Below are 21,245 nucleotides of genomic sequence, written 5' to 3'. Positions count from 1 at the left end.
CTAATTTAAGTTCGGTGCAGATTGGAGCAGCGGTGGGGCTGTGGCCCCCAGGAACCCCTGCCTTGTTCCCCGGGGGGGGGGGGGGGCAACGTGGCCCGTGGTGTTTATAAGTTATACAAGTGCTGATCGGAGCAATGGTGCACCTGTGGCCCCCGGGGGGACCTGACGTGGCCCCTGATGTAACTATTCTCACAGCAGACCCATGAACAGTGTTTGTGCCAAGTTTGGTGCGGATTGAAGCAATGGTGTGCCTCGCAAGTCCAGATCTTAACATCTGTGACGTCCACCGTCGACCCATTAGGCAACGAATCACACCCATGTGAAGTGAGGGCTGCTCTTGTCATCCATACATCACATTCTGGCCAATCACAATTTGCGTCTTCACTTTTTGTCCTCTATGTACTTTGCTCAGCCAATCAAATCATCGCTATGGGGTGATCAGCCAATCAAATAATCGCTATTTGGATACACACAAACGGACAAAGCTGGGCATAGGAGAGGCTAGCGCCCCTCAAAAATATATATATTCACAAAACAATAAAGACAGGTCTGCGACACAAAATGGGTCATGACTCTGTTTGAGAAACAGTGCTCTGTCTAGACTACAGAAGGGAAAAAGCACATGCCTCACTGACTCAGGAGTCGAGATGCCCTCACTATCATCCACCCCTCCTCTTTCACCCCCCCCCCCCTTTGCTTTCTTCCCCTTCCATCTCTCTGCCCTTTTGATCAGTAACTGCAGAAATTAATTTGTCACTCACAATTTGGCCTCATGTGTTGTACAAATTCTGAACCCATTATGATTGAGTTAGTGAGTGAGTGTGTGTGTGTGTGTGTCTGTCTGTGTGTCTGTGTGTGTGAGCACTCAGGGTTGCAGGCATGCATGTGTTTTTGTGAGGGAGAGTGAGTGTGTGTCCTGCTCTGAACTGTGGGGGCACACCCTGACGGCCCTGAGATTGCATGACTGCACGTTCCTCTGACTTCAAAGCATAGCCATCAATAACATGACACAAGCCTCTGGAGTGTGGGTTAGGGTTAGTCTATAGTGGTGGTTTCCAAGCCAAACCACCACACGCTCAGCCAGCTGTTATTAAATAGATATTGGTCTGATTCCATCCCTCTCTCCCCTGTCACCGTTATAGTGACTCTTTCCCCTGTCACCGTTATAGTGACTTACTAGTCCCAGGAGAGGGGACAGAGTGGCCTTCCTACGCACTGCCACAAGCATGCATGTAGCCCCACACACTGTTGAACACTTGCACTTAGGTTTTCAGGTAGATTATTTCTCTTCCTTTTTTGAGTGGTGTAAACCACTCCTACAACTGGCTTTGTTAGTTTACGTGTCTGTCCGTCCGTCCGTCTGTCTGTTCGTACCAAAAAATGAGCATGGTGCATTGTGAATGGCCGGAATGAGACATTACGTCACTGACATTACGTCAGTGACCACAGCTGATCAGGCTATATAAGACCTTGCACCACTCAGTTCACACGGGTGTGATTTTTTTATGTTTGCCTGGAATCATGACATACTGTAGATACCCGGTATAAGTAGGGACACCAGGTTGATAGTGCTTTGTTCGTTGCATGCTTGCCAAAAGTAACTGATTGGTCATGTTTTATAGTTGAAATTCTGCAATTTTCGGCCCAGGACGCCGATGTGGTGGTCCAGGCACCCTAGGCTGCAATGCCAGCCTGACAGCGTGTCGCGGGTTCGAGTCCCGATCCTGACGACCTTTGCTGCGTGTCACTCCCCATTTCTCTCCCCATTTCCTGTCAGTCTACTCGCCTATCAATAAAGGCATAAATAATCAATCTTAAAAGATCTTTTAAGATTTCTTTTTGTATTCTCTATCCACGCCTTCCCAGTTCCCACACAAAAAGTGGATCCACTAACTAGCAGTTTAAATCTATTCTACCTTTTGTGGTGGTCACTTGGCCCGTCAACCTGAGACTTGTTTTTAGAAAAATTCCAGGGGCACCTGCTGGCCAAGTGGTCCAGGCGCATGCCACATATAGGCTTTGGCCTGACAGCGTGTTGCGTATTCGAGTCCTGTTCGTGACAACCATTGCTGCATTTCTCTCCCCTTTTCTCTCTCCCTCTTTCCTGTTAGTTTTCACTTGAAATTATCAATAAATGCAGAAAAGCCTAAAACAAATCTTTAAAAAAACGAAAATTCAGCTTTTAGTGAGGTCTCTCTCAGTCTGCGGTCTCACGAAATGTGGAGTGCAATGCTGCCAAGAGCCTGTGTTTGTTCTTCCCATCTGTTTCAATATTTTTAATCCATTTCACTCATTTCCATTTTTGAGGCATAAGCCACCCTGCTCTCTTAATCGAAAACAGAGATCGCAGTTGACACCCACCACAGCTTAACTGTGCTTCTCTCCTTGCTGCCATGGATTTAGTCTTTTGATAAATGTGCTTCCCTGTGCATCCATCTCACAGAGGCGTTGAACCATTAGCTGATTATATCATGTTTCATATGCTTTATGTTTATTTCTGTGAATATTTATCCTGTACTGTATTTGAAAGTCGAATAACTTAAGATTCATTAGTTAAATGTGTCTATTTACCAAATCTTACAATTACAGGAATAAAGGAAACACCAGCATGAAGAACTTAACTGGGTACAAGGGCACAAGTGACTGGAATACAATAGGAAAGATGTGACACAAGTCTTCTACAAGATATTCTATCTTTTGATTATTGAAGATTGCAGGAGATTGCTATATGTCAAGGCCCACTCCTAAACGTTCTTGATGTTCTTGACAAATCCAATCCCAACAGAATAGAAATGGTTTACCTGGCACAGTATGAATGTGATCACTTTTATATATTGGTTGAACTTGTTTTTGAGTGGTGCAAACCACTCCAATAACCAGCTTTGTCTGTACCCGTGTGTGTACCTGTGTACCTGTACGTGGCCCCACGTACAGGTGAGCATGGTTGCTATGGTTAGTGTGTGACGTCACTGCACCACTCAGTTCACACGGGTGTGATCTTTATGTTATCTGAGGACTTTGGTCTTATATTCTCTCCAAACACTGGATTCGTGTTTTGTGCACCCCACAAAACCAGATTGGCATTTTATTTAGGGGGTTGAGAGAGATGAGTCTCTCAGTTAGTTACTTCAGAGGATCAAATATATACAATTTCATACTTACTTACATTACAACTCTTTTTTCTGCCTCTCCACTCATGTGAGCACACTTGTTCTGCCCATTCCTTTCCCCTGACTGCATTCAGTCAATATTTACAAGCCCATTTATTCTACGTTGATGAGTCTGGCCAGAGGCCTTTCAGGCCCCTCGGTCTCTTTTGCGTTCAAACAAAAGGCAGTTTTCTTTTCCTATTAGAATGAGATATGCAGTCAAAATCAAAGGAAGAAATAGAGGGGGGAAAACAGGAAAAGAGAGTGAGGGGACAGAGACGAAAAGAAAGGACGTGGGGTTCTGTGTTGTATTGTATCTCCCCCGCTGTTCGTTATATTGTGGCCTAAATGAGCTGTCAGCCGACAACGTCAACACAAAAACACTAATCGGCCGCCTCCGACACCCCCACTCTGCTCGGCACACAGACATACTAGTTATCCAAGCATAGCCTGAAACCTCAGTACAAGCATTTTATTGGCATGGCAAAATTTTGTTACAGAAGCATGTAGGCATAAACAAACAACAATGTCCCCCCTCTGATGCCCCCCCTTAATTTCCCCTGTAATTCCACTCTGTCCTAAACTCCGTCCTAAACAAAGCTCATGCATGTATTGTACAGGATACGTTGTCCCACATAACTGGGTGGCAGATTAAAGAATGGGCCCTACAGGGGGTCTATGTTGGTCCCTGTGAACAGGACAGAGAGTCACGCTAGGACCCCCCTCGCCTCCCCTCCCCAACAAAACACACACACACACACACACACGTACGCACGCATACAGTCTTTTGAATACAATTTAATTTAGTTTTTGTCATATTTTAGTCACTTGAAAATGTTTTAGTGTTAGTCTAGTTTTAGTTGACTAAATATCATACGATTTCAGTCGACTATATCAAGGGTTCTCAACCCATGATTTGGCGACCCGGGGGGGTCCCCCCCTGCGGTCTCCGAGGCTAGTTTTTAGTCTAGTTATTATTTGTTGACAAAATTGTCAGTATATTTAGTCATAGTTTTACTCATAGTTTTTGTCATTGAAAAATGGCAGTCGAATGTGTCGACCAACATTTTTTGTCGTAGTTTTAGTTGACGAAATCAACACTGCTGCGCACACACACTCACACACACACACACACACACACCCATCCCATTCCCAGTATTAAATTAACACATAGCATTTTTACAGTATAACACTCAGCAGTGCAGCCAAAATAGTTTGAAGTTCTTCAAAGAGGGTGAATCGGTGCTATGCATTCAACCTGTCATTGTGTCATAGTTCTGGCTGATGAAAAATGTGTTTCTTTTTTGTGAATATGTTTTGTAATGGTTCGTTTATGATTATATGTACATGCATACACATATGCACACATGGCACATGTATGCACATACAGACACCATGCATACCGTATACTGTAGTATGCATGCGCGCGAGTGCGCGCACACACACACACACACACACACACACACACACACACACACACACACACACACACACACACACACACACGCTGTGGGTTATATGCATGCATGCACACTTCATTATGCACACATTCACACCCTTCTTGATCTGAGGTTCTCTCTCCATTCTGCAGTGTTCCGTCTATCCTAGTATATATATATACTACTGTATGACTGTACCTCAGTCAACTTAACCCTAATGTAACAAAATACTTACACGCTGTCAGCAGTCAACGATCAAATATGATATCTGTGATCATTAAACCCAACATTGTAATTGTAAGAGGAGTTAGCAAAGATGAGAAGATGAATAGTTAATTATCTTTTTATGCAGTAAGTAACACGGAACCACACATGCAAACAGTAATAATTGTAAAACAGACAGCAGATCGAACAACAGCAGAATTGTAAGTGGCTAATAGTAGAAATGCAAGCAATAGACAGGGTTCATGATTTTACTGTGTTCACAAGCAAATTAACTAAACACACTGCGGTTTTGTCTCACAAGTGTCCTCCCCAGTTACCCCCCCATGGCAACTAAGTAGGGTTGTACAAGGTTCCCGGTTTAAGGGTTCCCCTCTAGAAGGATAGTTTTTAAGTCTGCTGGGCTGTTGATGTTGAAGACCGTGTGTGAGGTGTTTCGTCTCTCCACCAGCACAGCCACAGCCTCGCCCAGGTCCAGGTGATTCAGGAAGCCAGGGGACATGCGCTCTGGCGGGGCCACGCCTGCATCAATTTTCACCTGCCAGAACCAACAAATGGAGGAAGGGTCAGGTATTGATTGATTGATTGATTGATTGTTTGAATGCTTTATTAGACATAAATGTAAACAGCAACAGAGTACAGTCAAACACTTGATCTAAAGGGATAGCACCAAAAATGCACCAAAAAAGTCTTGTTTGCATTCGGGTCCTATGTATTCAATTCATAAACATGACATGAAAAATCACAAAATATAAAACGAATGTATATGAGTGGAAGACAAAAGAGGGGTGTAAAGTGGGGGAGGGTGAACACCTGTCTAAGGGAGAAGTGATCATTTCCTCTCCCTTTCTTTGGCCCATTTTTTCAGGCCTGTTTTAAAGGAAGACAGTGATCTGCCTTTGCAAGGGTAGGATTTATAGATGTTGGGGTGGGAGGTGGAACGCGGGGAGGAGGGGACATGGGGATAGAAATATGTAAGGGATTTGTTACAGTATGATGTTTCTGTATAACTGCTTTAGATGTCACAGATTTTTAGGATTGCCGTAAACAGCAGAACCAATCCGAGAACCCCTTTTTGTAACATTAGCTGTTGCTATAGATTTTTTTATTATTATTATTTTTGGTAAATGATAATCTGGGATTTTCCAGAAAACTTCAGGGCAGAATTTAGAAGGCGTTTCTTTTTTAATCAGGTCTAAATGGGTTAATCTGTCACACAAAAACTTTGAAAATGGGGATGCAAATCTCATTAAAACAAGGTAGAAGTGTGAAGTTGAGACGTGTTTGCCAATTGTTGCATTGGAGAACTGAGTGTCAAACATACAGAGAATGATGCACTTAATTACGTTGAGCCTGCACTCACAGCCTCACCTGGTTGAGTTTGCAGGGCAGATCTGGGTATTCCTCTCGTAGTACCTGGCAGAAAGCCAGAGTGCTGGCTGCTCCAACAGTCAGGAAGCCTGTGCCTGGCATCAGCAACTTCTCACCTGCACCACCTTTATCACAGAGAGTGGAACCATACTTCATCATCATCACGCAATCTTACTGTTTGTATGATCACACAGCACAGTCATTCTCAACCTTTTTGATTTCAAGGACCCCCCAGTAGTTTGATATAAATTAGGGCACACAGACCCTCATTTGATTATTTTGTCCCCCACTCCACACTGTAAATTCCTTAGTGTTCATTTAACTCTGAGAGTGTACCAATGGACTAAATTACTTTGCTGGAGACCATAGCTTCAAGTAGATAATGTAAGTTAAAAATCACACCCGTGTGAACTGAGTGGTGCAACTCCCCCCCCCCCCCCCCCCCTCTCTCTCTCATTAGCAGGCAACAGTGCAGGACTATCTCTCTCTCTCTCTCTGTTTCTGGCACAACAGTGCCACTTTTGTAGTAGTCACATAGGTTAACACGGACATTGCTGTTCCTTGGAGTGGTTGCACCACTCAAAAATATATAAAACACATTTGTCAGATATTCAGCGGTTTACTTGCTTGGCCTATACTGGCCTATACTACCACCAGGACCTGGTGGTTTGCAAGATTTGCCTGGACACCCACACAGGCAGACAGACAGACGACAGACAGACAGACAGACAGACAGTCCCTCTTCTAGACCGCTTGTCCCATAGGAGCCATGTCGTAAACAGTACCAATACCTCTGATGCTAATGTGACACACATGTACCGCACGCACGCACGCACGCACGCACGCACGCACGCACGCACGCACGCACGCACACACACACACACACACACACACACACACACACACACACTGACACACTGACACACTGACACACACACACTCACCTGTAATGAAAGTGTAGGTACAGTTGGAGTCATCCCTCACCAAGGGGAAGAAGGCTTTCCATGACACAAATGTACTGAAGAGCAGAGTCTCAATGACCTGGAGAAATGGAAGCAGGTTGAAAAAGACTCATAGAAAATAAGAAGTGTACACACTACACAGAAGGCCATTGTGTAATAGCATGCTATACAATCGTGAGTATTAACTTAAGTATATAAATTGACCTGTAACAGTCAGTGTAAAAGTATGCACATACACAGCTGAATACCACTGCAACAGCAGTAGAGACATACAGAACAAATTAATAAAAAGGTTGAGAACTCATTTCCATTTGTCATCGAAGCAAAGAGACAGGAAGAGACTCAAGAGAGGCATAAGTAGTGTGTGCATGCGTGCATGTGCTCTCACCCAGTGTAAGTCTTTGAGGGTCTGGGTGTGTGGCGGTCCTCCTTGCCACCAGCTGAAGCCCAGAGATGACACGATATCCGTCACCTTCCCAACGGATTTCAGCAGAGCCTGCTTGGCCTTCTCTGCTTCCTCCTCTGAACCTAAACACATGGAAAGCACGAGAGAGAGAGAGAAAGGGTTGTTTTCCTGGATTATGGCACAATGTTTAATCTCCGGTCTTTAATGATTCAGAATGAAAACCTGATCTGCCTCTCAAAGCTCATTTAAAACGTGCACCTTTCATGGCTTGTCCTCACGATGCCACTTAACCCGTTCATCAAAACGGCTCCTCCAGTTCCTTAAGCACATGTAAGCTCTACGTCAAAGCAAACACATAACCCCTGGTTATATCGCTTTGGCTCGTTCACCTTGACTTGTGCAACCTGCAACAGTACTCCAATCACCCTCTCTAGCCCTGTTAATATTCTCATATGTGCACCTATGTGCAGGTGGAGTGGAGCGGTCATCAGCCAAGTGACATGTCCTGAGACAAAGATATTCCCTGTTCTATGACTATGTGCTATTCAGTATTTTAGCCGTGACGTAAGCGCCCCCTCCAGAGATACTTCCGGGTCCTACTTTTGTGTCGCTTCTGTGTCCCCATAGAGTTATACTGTGTGACTGTGTCCCTCCGTCGGATTACATCTGAGACTAAAACAACCACGAAAGTCTAATTTTACCGCTTTCCTTGCAACAACAAAGCTACTGGTCTCCCAAATCTGGGACAGGCCGGTCTGCCCCACACTGAATACTATCGCCATTTTATTTCATTGTGTCAACTAAATCCTCCATTAGAGATCGTATTAATGCAAACTAGATTCAACATACTCAACCCTGCACACATTCTAAATATGCCCCCGAAATATTGTACTGAGCAAATGGACTGTTACCACCTTCAATAATAATGATCCATTTTAAATAATGACCCATTTTAACCCTCAATGGCTTCCTTTCTGAAAGATAACGTCATTGTAAAAAGATTCACACGTTTAGATATTGCTATTTACAATGAGAAGCAGACGGGAGCTGGTGCCACTTGGACCCGGACGTAACGTAGGACTACAAAATGACGTCGGCCTTAAATACAGAATGACTTCAGCATCAAATTGACTCTGTTTTCGTTATTGAATGAACAGTGTTAGGTACAAAGCATAATCCTGAAGGAAGGAGGGATGAGTAGATGTAGATCACTAGCATAACAGGAAAAGAGAGATTCTGGATGAGTTGATGAAACAGTTAAGATGTATGTAGAAATCAATTAATGTACACTGCAATAATAATTGACCTCTGAAATACCAGTCCATTTGGGTTTATTTATTTATTTTACTGTGTATGGTGTATGTGGTTGGATGGATATTTATCCATGATAGATGGAATGATAGATGGACTAGCCTCAGGCGTTTTGGTTTCAAAAGAAGAAGAAAAACAAAAGCAAAACACATGCAGTAATCCTGGTCTCTACACTGCCTCCCCCTGGCCAGCCTGATGGAGGGGAAAGGAACTGGTTGGAATAATGTGTTCCTTCCACACGCTACGTCCTACCGGGGAAACTTGGCCTGCTCACTCCTCATGCATTGGAGGAAGCCTTCATGAGCTCAGTTCAGGGCTCTCCCCAGGTTGACAGGGTGGGCGCTTCTACACAGTCGCGTCACAAAGATGCCAAATGCCACTCGCGGGCACATAGGTTGGTAAACCAATAGGGAGCCGGCGTCGGTTTCTTTTTTTTTTTCCTTTTTTTATCCCACGATTTTGCAACCCATTTTTTCACCCAGTGTCAATTATCTAATGTAATCCTGGGCGCTACACTTCCTCTGCAAACCTGGGGGGCAGCGGACTGACCTCATGCTTCCTTCTATGCATGAGGAGTCCAAGCTGCTTCTTTTCACCTGACAGGGGAGAGTTTCCCCGGCCGGACGTAGCACGTGGAAGGAACACGTTATTCCGACCAGTTCCTTTCCCCTCCATCAGGCGCCCCGGCTGGCCAGGGGGGGGTAGTTTAGAGACCAGGATTACTGCATGTTTTTGTGTGGATACCTACCCTAGGGGGACATGGGGAGAACATGCAAACTCCACACAGAAAGGCCCTTTCACCAACCCCGCCTCGGGTATGCAGGGTGCTGGGGAGGGCACTGATGACGCGGAGGAGGGAACACGCCCCCAGCGCCCACAGCGTCCCCAGCCGGAATTGAACCCATGACCTGGCCGGTTTCTAGCGCTAGTTTGAATCCGCCCCTCTATGCCTTGGAATAAGATGATGAAGTCTATAAGATGAATCCACGGAGGGTTGGTGCCCTGGGCAGTACCTGGCCTATAGGGCACTGCTCCACTGATTCGTCTATAGATGGACAGACAAGCCGATGTTCAGAGGTATACAGCGGTTCTCCCTTACCAACATTCCCAACGATGGTGGTCAGGTTTGCTGTTGTACTGGGAGAGACGAATGATCGGAGTCTCTCCAATCGGCTATTATCTCTGGAGATCACCGCCACTTTGAAACCTTCACACACACACACACACACACACACACACGCACACACACACACACACACACACACACACACACACACACACACACACACACACACACACACACACACACACACACACACACACACACACACACACATTCAATATACTGCAGAATAGGCTATAGAGGGCACCATCCTGTATGGATGCATACCAATGCAGATTATGTATTAATCTGTCGTGTAGACAGATAAAATCACATCCATTAACACAGAAAGGAGTATAATCCCAATGACATGAACATGCATTACCGGTAATAGGCTTACATTGTTTTAATCAAGGTTAATAGGTCATTGTTGGTTGGATAAACATGCCGAACAGCAGATGGTGGTGACTTTGTACTATTAAGTTTAAATATTATGCAAGTTATGTATGAATTTAGCCTAATATTTAGACACTCATCTACAATAGTCTAAATCTTAATTAGGCTAGTATGAACTGTTGCATAGCAGCAGCATATCTGTGTCCAGTTCAACATGTCTTATTCATTCAAGCCAAAGGTAAAATGGTAAATTAATCCAACTTCACACAAGCATAAACAAATTGAAAAGCAGTTAAGCAGGTAAGTTATTTTGCCACATGCAGTTCACATTTGGACACACGTGAATGACAAAAAACAATACCACCTATAAGATTTTATGAGGGAAAATATTACAGAGTCTGAGCTCAGGTCATTGCAATAATTTACAGAAATAGGTTGAGAAAGATTAGATATTCATCTGCAGCTAATTTTGGAGCGAACGAATGTTGTCATTTTTTAAGTGAGCTTTTAAAATGTTAATAGCCGCCCTATATAATTAGTAAGGGCATTTTATCAGGTATTTGACCAATCTGGGAACTAAATCGTTACCAAGAAATTTCTTCACCAATGTGTTTCTAAAGGTGTCTAATAACATGTACTAAAAGTTTGAAATCCAACTCCCGTGGGAAAATTGAGTTATTAGCATAATATGTGAACATACCCATAACATCCTATATAAGGCAAAAAAGTCCAAATTTCATCATTCTTTAAGTAGCATGTGACATATGAAACTAGGGTGATTTCATGATTCTGAATCCATTCCAAGCATTAGTTTTGCACAAAAAACACTCCTTGGGCTAAATTAGGCCATATCCAGTTGACCAAATGTGCTGACCTCATCACGTTTGTGTGGCCGTTTTCCTCCCAAGGAGTGTTTTTTGTGCAAAACTAATGCTTGGAATGGATTCAGAATCATGAAATCACCCTAGTTTCATATGTCACATGCTACTTAAAGAATGATGAAATTTTTGCCTTATATAGGATGTTCCGGATGTTATGGGTATGGTCACATATTATGCTAATAACTCAATTTTCCCACGGGAGTTGAATTTCAAACTGTTATTAGACACCTTTAGAAACACATTGGTGAAGAAATTTCTTGGTAACGATTTAGTTCCCAGATTTTCATAGATTTCTCTTACTAAATCAAAAACATTTAGCTGATTATTTAAAACAAAATCTGAGTATTTGTCTGGCAATGCAGTCAGTCGCCTTAAAATAAATAAATAAAACTTGCTAAAAATAATAACCAGCAAATGGTCTCTACTCACTTTTGGCCCGTAAACATATTGGTCTATAATATTCTCTGTGCCAAGCAGCTGCCACGATGAGTAGTATATCCCGTATATCTTACCTTTATCAAGCAATCCTTTAACTATCCCAGAGCCCACTGTTCCTGCTCCGCCCAGAGCCAATACAACTCTATCCGAGTTGGACATAATGGCTAAGTAATCCACAGAGCTGTTTTGAGAGGAGTGTCCTTAATTGATGTTGCTGCTGCTGCTAAATGTTTAGACTAGAGAGCATCTTGTTCGGCCCCGCCGGGAGCTTTAAACTCATTGCTGGGGCCACACACGGTGACGCGGCCGCCCTTTTACAAACTGTCATACAACAAACCCCGCCCGTAATAGTGCTGCGAACGCTGACACTGACATGTCATGTTTCAGGGCTAGAACAACCCGCAAGTATCACGATTCAGTTCACCACCATCGGTCCCATTTATCATTCTGGACCCAATGACCCGTAACAGCTCACAGCTGGAGACATTCACTGACATTTTTCCATTTTTCTCCTTTTGTTTTATATCTGATGAGAGGCTATGTGACCTATTATTCTTCTATCGTGTTGACCTATATATGCTATGTTGATATACATTTTAGCCTTAGTCTGAGAGTCTGACTGTACCTGAATGCTGTTTACATGTCTGACCAAATATCAATCAATAAATCAATAAATCAATAAATCAATCAATGCATGTCATGAAATCCAGAGATTGATCTTTTAAATTTAAGGACCCACAATTGACCCACAAATGTATTAGACCATGCACGTACGTACGGACCCCCATTTGATACGATTTTTACCTTAAAGGGTAGGTCAGGTCAGGTGGGACGTCATCTAGTGCCCTCTGGTTTATTAGCCAGGCTACTAGTGCCCACCTATAGACGGCACTAAGCAGCCCATACATCTAAACAGAAATGTCATATTTATTTCACTTTAATCAACATTAATTCACTTTGTCACTCACTTTGCCACTCGATCTGCCATTCACTTTATGCATGCGCATACCCTCTATTATGAAAAATCCTCTCCAGTCAGAGAATACATGTAGGCCTACTGTACGAAATGGAACCGAATCAATAAGTTAGCCATGGAAACCTTTCTCAAAGGAGTCAAGGACCCATATGGCTGATGCCCTATTGCCTATTCACTACTGTACGTGTGGATCGCACGTTGAGAGCTTTCTTTGACTACGTTTAAACTTAAAAGATGTTCGTAGATACAGCGCCGCCATCTACTGGATGAATCAAGAAACATTTAAACACCGATATCTTGGGAGTTGGATCAGTTAATGTACTCACTGTACCTATTGTTGCTACACTGTTTAGGCAGAAACATTACTAAGAAGCTTGTCATGTCTTCTGGGGAAGCGAACGCTACCAGTCATCTCGTGGTATAACATTTTGCAAATTAATTTGTTTCACAGCTGCTGAAAAGTTGTCAGGCTACACCCCCGCTACACCGGCCCGCCTGATAAACAAATCAAACGCACCTGCGGACATTCCCGAATTTTTCATCACGTGATCAATGTTTACTTTTTTCATAACTTTTTTTGTCTAGTTTCGCGCATCGGCCGCAAATGGATTGATCCCTGAAACTGATATCACCCGTAATGATTTAAGGAATTCATCGCCAAATGATTGTATAAGTGCCAGGTGAGGTTATTATGCATTTCTTTATTCACCAGCAAGCCTTGAAGTTGGATCAAAATGAGACATTTCTACTCGCCTACGGTCTACTAGCTAAAGCTAGCCAGCAGGCAGCGAGTGTCTGTTAACACAAGCTAACGCTAAATGTTATACACGTTGCGTTTTTATCTACTCCTTACGTTACATTGTTGATGATCATTACACGAACGAGACACTGTTACATGTTATTAGAATGACGTTTATAGGTACTGGTAATTGTGGTAAACACAAACCTTAGCTAGCTTACTGCTATAGTGCCTTTCATTTTCATTTCTTCATTTAGGTTAGGCCAGACCGAATTTAGTTTCACTGTCAGTGTCGTGTTGTTTGCCAATGTCTACAAGACAAAAGTGGATTCACTGTATTGCATTAACATTTAGTTAAATGCCCCCCAAAAGTAATATACAGTAATAATAATATATCAGATTAATTGAATATGAAGGACCCAAATGGAAACAAGCCACAGTGCTTTCTTGGGTTGTAAATCCTCTTAGCAGACTGTACTGTACTTTTTTTTGCAAACTGTAATTAAAGTATTCAATCGACCAAAATCTGCCACAAGTTACATCAGACAACCACAGTAACCTCTCTCTCTCTCTCTCTCAGTTGAAATGAGTGTCCTTGGTCAGAGAGCCAGAGAGCTGGTGAACAGCTACGATCTCAACTTGGAGCAGCGAATTGCACGAAGAGGGTCAAGTCTGGTGTGTAAAGATGAGGACCTGTGGAGGCAGACGGAAGCAGTGCTGAGCGGCGCTGATGCTCAAGACACACACTGCCTCGGCCTGGTGCCACTGAAGGTGATGGAAGAGTCACTCAAGGCCACAAAAGCAGCAGCACCACCACTCGCCATGGTGGGACGAGTCAGGCCCGGTGGGGGGCTGCAGGGCTTAGAAAAAGCCTTCGAGGTCTTGGAACAAGCAGCCCTGAACCTGTACCTTGGTCCTTGGAGGGAGGAGTACAAAGTGGTTAAGGTCAGTTTTATTCGTTGACAAAACATTTTTGAGCTTTGTCTTTTTATGAAGGACCCCAATGGAAACAAGCCATAGTCTTGCTTAGGTTTTAAATCCTCTTAGCAGACTGTATTGAACTGTACTTTCCTGTACTTTTTTCTGCACACTGTTCAAGTATTCAATCAAAATCAGTCATTAATAGCGTACTATCAATTTCCTCTTTTTCATGCCGCTCTCTCTCAGATGTACTCTGGTATGTTCACACACTACATCAAGCCAGTTCTGCCAGTGCCACATATTCTGGAATTGTTTGGGTTACTAGGGTACAAGCCCTCTGCACGTCTCGAGCAGCTTCATCGCCAGTCGTCCAGTTTTACCTCTCTGGAAAATCTCCTTTGCCTGTCGTGTGCCTTCTTCCTGGCTCGCTGCGAGTGTTGCCTCCTGCTTTCAGCTTTGGGGAAGTATGCTGGCGCATTGGACTGGGAGCTAAGTCTGGTGCAGGAGAGGCAGAGAGGACATAGCGTTCAGGTGAGTTAACTAATTATTTAATTGCATTGTTTCTATTAGGAAAAAGTCGAGAACTGTAGCAGCCGCAGCTCTGCGAGGTCGGGGAGCCCACTGCACTCTCTTCAGACTTTCTCCACGTTATTAGCCCAGTCTCAACTGTCATTGCATCTCTGTATCATGTATTTATAATTTTATTTTACCAACGACACGGGTCGGCTGCCGTGGGCCCCAAATGACTCTGGGCCCCAACAAAATTCCGTTGTCACAGTAGTATGCCGATTTGCGTTGTCGAGGGGAAAGGCTTACGTGAGCTGATGGCATTTCTCGAACCAGACTATTCTGTGCCAAACAATAACAAAGCGATTGGAGGGAACCTACCATGAGATAGCCGCCTCACTCCGCACACAGCTGCATGTGTTAATTTTTGTTTTATTTAAATTATTATATATACAGGCCATAAAGCTACATATTGTTGAAGGTGTTGTGTTTAGTTGTTTACTGTTAATTGTTATCGGAAGTCTGACATTATTCTTCTAATTTGTCAAACGTTGGCTTTGTTAGTTAGGCTGCTGTAGCCTACCAGAACAGCCTAAACAGTTCTGTTTAGTAATGTATGTTTACAAAATAAAGTAAATTTTTTATTATCATTATGGCTTTGATGCAAATTCTAAACATGGGTGTAGCTGCAGAAGTTGTGGTGCTTAAATACAGTTGCTATCTTATCTCAACTGCTGCGTAGCAAAAAATAAAATAAAAATCTATCGACGTCGATAAATGGCCTCGACACATCGACTCGCAAAATACCGAGACATCCCTAGTTTCTATGCTATGAATCATATAATCAACTCATTGCAATTCGTTGTTTAATTGTCAAGGGGAAAATCACGTGTGTGTGAGTTTACTTTTATATTAAATGGCTGAGCTTCCCTACAGGAGGCTCTCAACAATACTAAGAAGATGCTGGAGCTGCCAAAGGAAGGCCTCCTGGAGCTCTCTGGGATGGATGGGGAACTAGACCTGTACACAGCTGAGGAGGTGAACTGCGGCCTGAGGGAGATGGTGGTGGTTGATGATGACGAGAGTCCACAATCATGTTCATTGTTGCATGCTGTTGCTGCACACAGCAATGGAATTAATCCTCCTTCCTCCTCAAATATGTCACAAAGAGACCCTGTCTGCATCTCTACATTCAACTGCCAGCTTCCCAAGACATCCCCGCTGGGATCGAGTGCCACCAGGAATGCCTCGGCGACCGCCACGCGAAGTGGATACGCCAGCAAGGAGTCCACCAAGCAAAGATTTGACGATGCCGACTCGCAGTTGCATAGTCTCACCACATATGGGTTTTGCGAGAGGGAGACTACTTCACCAATAGCAGCCACCCAACTTTGCGATTGTGTTCATTCACAGAGTTTGCATCAACTATGCACAAGTTGCAACACCCTGCACAACGTGAACTGTGCTTTCCTGCGAAAATGCCGGAATCAGGGACACAGGTTAGTATTGCCTGACGAATCCGCAGAAGATGTGAGAGAGACCAGGGCAGTGTCACCACAGAGTCTTAAAGAGGGAGGAATAATGAGCACGTCACCAGTCCATGCGAAGAACAGCACAGCGGTATCCTCCTCTTTAGTTTTGCATAATGCCCCCGTTTCAATCAGCCAAACACCTGCTCCAATCCCCTTCCATGACTGTTGTGACCTTTCCTACCCAGACCCCCAGTTTACCTGCGTCAGCTGCTGGGTCTTCCACTCTGGGACCTGTAGAGGGGTAGAATACTGCCAGAAGCAGTACCATGACATCCGCCCACTGAGGGTCTGCCCATGTGGAAAGCCGTGCTCCAGAAAGCCCCTCATCTTGTGTAGATATTGTGGAACGGAGTATTGTAATCTTTGTTGGTATAGGAATCCTGTTGAATGCACCTGTGGCCAAACATTTGACCAGTCATCAACATCCGTGTGAATTACACTTGAACAAATTGCACTTAATAATAGGCACATTTATAATATTTGGTGCCTTACTTAAATCCACACAGAGAAATCAAAATTCCATCCTACTGTGTGGGCAAAATGTAACAGACCACAAGTGTAAATGTTGCCTTGCATTTGAAAATACATTTAAATATCAAGTGCAGTCTTATTTTTCTATTTGAGCCCCCGGTTTTGAGGCCTTCAGATATTCTCTTAAGTTGCCATAATTACCGTGATCATTTTCTAACCATTATTTAATTTTGAGATCTGGCATTGTGGTCACACTGTGAAATATATATATTTTTTTTTCAATTTACGTTTTATTGAATTTTAATCAAACATACATGAAAACGAAACGACTGACAATTGACTACATACAACCGAAAACAAAACAAGACAATATACGTACAATACACACAAGGGGAGATGTCTGCCTCTCTTCTCTATCGATGATCATTCATAATACAGTACCTCAAACAGGTGCATATACAGGTTAAACAGGTTTAACTGAAACTATACAAAATCAGGTCTTATGGTAGAAACATGAGCAATCCATCTAAACCAGTTATCTGTGAAGACTTCAACTTGACCTCTGAAGCTGAATGTAATTCTCTCCATAATAAATATACTATAGATTAAATCAATCCATTCATTTATAGTTGGTATTACATTTGTAAGCCACTTTTTTGTTAAGGCTTTTTTGGATGCCACCAGCAATACCCTCAATAGATACTGATCCTGCTTTACAAATTGAAGTCCCTCCAGATCTGCAAGATACATGGTTTTAAAATCAAAGGGAATGTCAACACCAAAAACTGCTTCCAGGACACTGTGGACACTTCTCCAAAATGGAACCACAGAAGGGCAACTCCAGAACACATGAAAATGATTTGCCAATGTTTCCCCACAGAGTCTCCAACAGTCTGACTGATACGTGTAATGTCTTTTCTGGGCTGGAGTGCAAAAGAAACGACTCACATTTTTCCAGCTGAATTCTCTCCATGTGGGGGAACTACTCATTTTCCACTGATGTTTACATATTCTTTCCCATTCTTCTGCTGATATAGTAAGGTTGCCCTCTGCTTCCCATCTTGCTTTAATATTCAGAGTATTATCTCCTTTCATGTTTTGAAGTACTACATATACATTTGAAACTATCTTTTGATAAGTAGAGCCTGCATACGCATTTTGGAAAATCTTAATGATCTCTACTCCTGTTGCATCCTCTCTTCTTAATAGCCTTCTATTTATAAAGTCTCTGATTTGTAGGTACCTAAAAAGGTCCCGATTCTGTAAATTAAATTTGTCTTTCAGGTCCTGGAAGCTCATCACATTACCCTGTTTTAAAAGAGTACAATATGCAGAGAGGCCATTCCCAATCCAACCTCTAAACCTCATGTCATGTGTACTAGGTCTGAAGTCTGAATCATGCAAACCATTTGAGAATTCCAATTTTGTCCTTCAGTTTATAGTGAAATATTGTTTTAAGATCATTTAAATGTAACTGGATGTCAAGCACAAAGAAACTTGTTTTGAACTGTTTGTCACCTGGAAATAGGCTGTAATAAATGGAAGCTTAAGGGGACAGTTTTCCACTTGTCATTTCTTGTCATTTCAAAGACAGCGATGCAAATGTTTAACCCAGAGAAATCCCAGAAGAATCTGAATGGGTTTGTTTTACATTATTCAGATCTCAACCTTACCTTTCAATCTTGCACCCACACCCAAGTGTTTATATGTCTTGGAAATTTGCATCAGCCTATCTTGTTACAATATTCAAAGAAATGTAAATGTTGAGGTTGGTAAAGGTGGTAAATACAGGGCCTGGAACATTAAAAATAACGTTTAAAATGACATTGAACCTATACTAGATATACTGACCAATAACGAGGAGTGAGACATTTTTTACAAAGTCATGTGTGTGAACTTAAAGACTTTTGGAAAGTTATCAATGGGAGTGGCTATTTAAAAAAATAAATCCCCATCTAATTTTTTGTGGTCATGTTTCATGTTCAAGCAAAGCATGTCCCAGGCATGTCCTTCACAACCTGGGTCTGGGTGATGTTAAGCTAATGAAATCAATCAACATTGAAGAAAAGAAAGTATCTGTTCATTGACATGTAAAATAGGCCCATCTCCTTCGATCTTGTACAAAGAATGTCGTCTTTGGAAAAGGGGTACATCAGTTTTATACAACCACATTAATAAAACTAAAGCCTAATGTGTTTTTGTAAGAACATTGTCTCCAATTCATACAATATCACTTTTCAAAGCGGTGAACGGGGTGCAAATATTCCATTATTTATTATCCCGGACAACAGTCATTATACACACATTACCATTTATGATTAAACCTACCGATTAATGACAATTGAATAGAACATTATACTCCATAACAAAAACCAGTGATGCCACTGTAATATATAACTTAATTATCTGGAGTCACTCCAGCATTGTGTGTTAACGATTGTGTATCTGCTACTGATTGAGTAGGTCCCAGTTGATGTTGATGAAGGTTGTGCTGTCCATGTGGTCAATATAGAGGACCCCGTCCAGATGGTCCATCTCATGCTGGAGAATACGAGCAGGCCAGCCACTTGCCTGCCATTTGACAGGTTCACCCTTCTCATTCAAACCTGCAATGACAATATTTGGACAGTAATGTAATTAGTCTTAGTTCCAATCTACAATATTGCGCTTGTAGATCTGCTATTTGTTGAATCTTCCCCCGTTATGATGACATAACCTGACTGCCAGATGTGGGTGGTATTAATTCACTAGTTCACAATACAGAACAAATGTGATTGACCCCTTCCATCTGGTGGGGTCAGGTTAGTTATGACAGAGTCATTTGTCAGCTAAAAACACAGTTATTCCTCCTAGATACACACATTCCCCTAAATATTGCATTTCATCAGAGAGGCCAGAGCACACAGTGTAGCACCCCTGCAGTATTTTGGGGTACTTGCTCAAGGGCACTTTGGCAGTTGGCGGTCATGATAAGCAACTAACCAGCCACCCTTAAGTCACCATTTTACAGAATACACCCTCATGTCAGTACTGGGGATCAAACCAGCAAGCAACCATCTTTTTTTGTGCGTTTCCCCAACAAAGTGTTTTTCCTGAGTTGGCAACTGGTGGTGTTCTAAAGATGGATTTTAAGTACCTGAGACTTCCACAGATAGGTGGCGTGGAACCGCAGCAGAGAATCCCGAGAGGCTCTCGCAAGCCTCCTGGAAGATCACTTTCCGTGCATCCAGCACTTTCAGCTGTGGGTTGACAAAGATTCGCAGGGGTTGGGCGGAAAGGCCGCTGGCCTCCCTCAATGCCGGCGAACTCTCCTCCAACATCCTCTCGGGATACTCCAGTGTCAAGATGCGAAGTGGGACCCCGACCTGAGGCGCACTCAGTCCCACACACCTTAGTTTCCGCATCACATGCACCATGTTCTTTATGACCAGCTGTACCTCAGGGCCGGTTATTGTCACGGGGTCAACAGCCGCTGCTTTGGCACGCAGCACAGGGTCTCCTACCTGACAAACATGATGACAGTAGGGTGGACTAGGAGGGGGTTTGATCTTGCGTTTCATGTATTCAAAATACGAGCGCACCTTGATATTGGAGGAGTAGTGGCATCTAGAGGTGATGATGGAGTCTGAAGATGAATAAGGTAGAGGTTTATTGGTCACTGTTGCTAAAGCCGTTGGAGTGGAGGCACTGCAGTGAGGGGCTTTTGGTTTGCACAGTCTCAGGGCCCCCCTGGACAGCAACATTACAGAGGCACTTAATGTCCTATTCATAGTTGAAGCAGTTGAGCGGGGAGAAGTATCTCTACCCAAGGTGACTCAATGAGCTGTAGGGGGTACAATAAAAAATAAGTGCATCATTTTAGAACAGCATAATATTCTTTGTAGGCCAACAGCAAAACAGCACTAATATAATAGATCAGCCCTAGACTGGCTGTGATATTACATACATTTCATGTAGGCCTATTGATTGAATACTTTAACAGTTTGCACAGGAAAGTACAGTTCAATACAAGGTCTGCTATTGGTGATTTCAAATCCCAAGAAAGCCTATGGCAATTGTTTCCATTGAAGTCCTTCATATTTAATTGATACGATTCCAATACATGAAATGTATGTAATAATATCACAGCCATTCTTGGGCTAGATATAAAATGTGTTTACCAAGCTGTGCCGTTAAGGGTAAACTGACGTGATTGCTGTCACTGAAAGTTACACATATCTCCGTTACCTTCAAAGAGAATAAACACCGTGATGCCCATAGAGTTTTTTAATCAAGAATACTTGCTGAATGAAATAGGTGAACATTTATTTGCACAAATCTGTCTATGAAGGTATGATCGTCCTGTCAACTGAGTTGTATAGGTTCCGGGTTGAACCGTAGACTTCACAATAAAAGCATCTTCGCGTTATTTGCAAATCAAGT

The 21,245-nt window shown here is 42.9% G+C and overlaps 3 protein-coding genes across 4 annotated transcripts; 1 reads left to right on the top strand and 2 right to left on the bottom strand.

The window, feature by feature from the left end:
- Window positions 1-4,917: 4,917 nt before the first annotated feature.
- LOC306923125 (uncharacterized protein) lies at window positions 4,918-11,937 on the bottom strand. The gene is made up of 6 exons (XM_079501149.1): window positions 11,752-11,937; window positions 9,960-10,067; window positions 7,532-7,671; window positions 7,126-7,222; window positions 6,182-6,306; window positions 4,918-5,348 (listed from the first exon to the last, which is right to left on the bottom strand). The coding sequence occupies exons 1-6, from the start codon at window positions 11,834-11,836 to the stop codon at window positions 5,172-5,174; spliced, it is 732 nt and encodes a 243-aa protein (XP_079357275.1). The 5' UTR covers window positions 11,837-11,937; the 3' UTR covers window positions 4,918-5,171.
- Window positions 11,938-13,178: 1,241 nt separating this feature from the next.
- Window positions 13,179-18,412, top strand: spata2l (spermatogenesis associated 2-like). The gene is made up of 4 exons (XM_079501774.1): window positions 13,179-13,333; window positions 13,973-14,337; window positions 14,560-14,844; window positions 15,757-18,412. Exons 2-4 carry the CDS (start codon window positions 13,978-13,980, stop codon window positions 16,783-16,785), a joined length of 1,674 nt encoding a protein of 557 aa, XP_079357900.1. The 5' UTR covers window positions 13,179-13,333; window positions 13,973-13,977; the 3' UTR covers window positions 16,786-18,412.
- Window positions 18,413-19,078: 666 nt separating this feature from the next.
- Window positions 19,079-21,212, bottom strand: pdf (peptide deformylase, mitochondrial). 2 transcript variants are annotated; one of them, XM_079501143.1, is made up of 3 exons: window positions 21,051-21,212; window positions 19,960-20,646; window positions 19,079-19,429 (listed from the first exon to the last, which is right to left on the bottom strand). In XM_079501143.1, exons 2-3 carry the CDS (start codon window positions 20,591-20,593, stop codon window positions 19,272-19,274), a joined length of 792 nt encoding a protein of 263 aa, XP_079357269.1. In that variant the 5' UTR covers window positions 20,594-20,646; window positions 21,051-21,212; the 3' UTR covers window positions 19,079-19,271. The 2 variants fall into 2 exon arrangements, with proteins under 2 accessions (XP_079357269.1, XP_079357270.1); XM_079501144.1 differs by having other exon boundaries at window positions 20,984-21,193.
- Window positions 21,213-21,245: the final 33 nt, after the last annotated feature.

Source organism: Electrona antarctica (assembly GCF_951216825.1).
Source record: "Electrona antarctica genome assembly, chromosome: 5".
NCBI classification, from domain to species: Eukaryota; Metazoa; Chordata; class Actinopteri; order Myctophiformes; family Myctophidae; genus Electrona; species Electrona antarctica.
The sequence above is the reverse complement of the archived record's forward strand: the minus strand, read 5'-3'. Positions and strand labels throughout refer to the sequence as shown.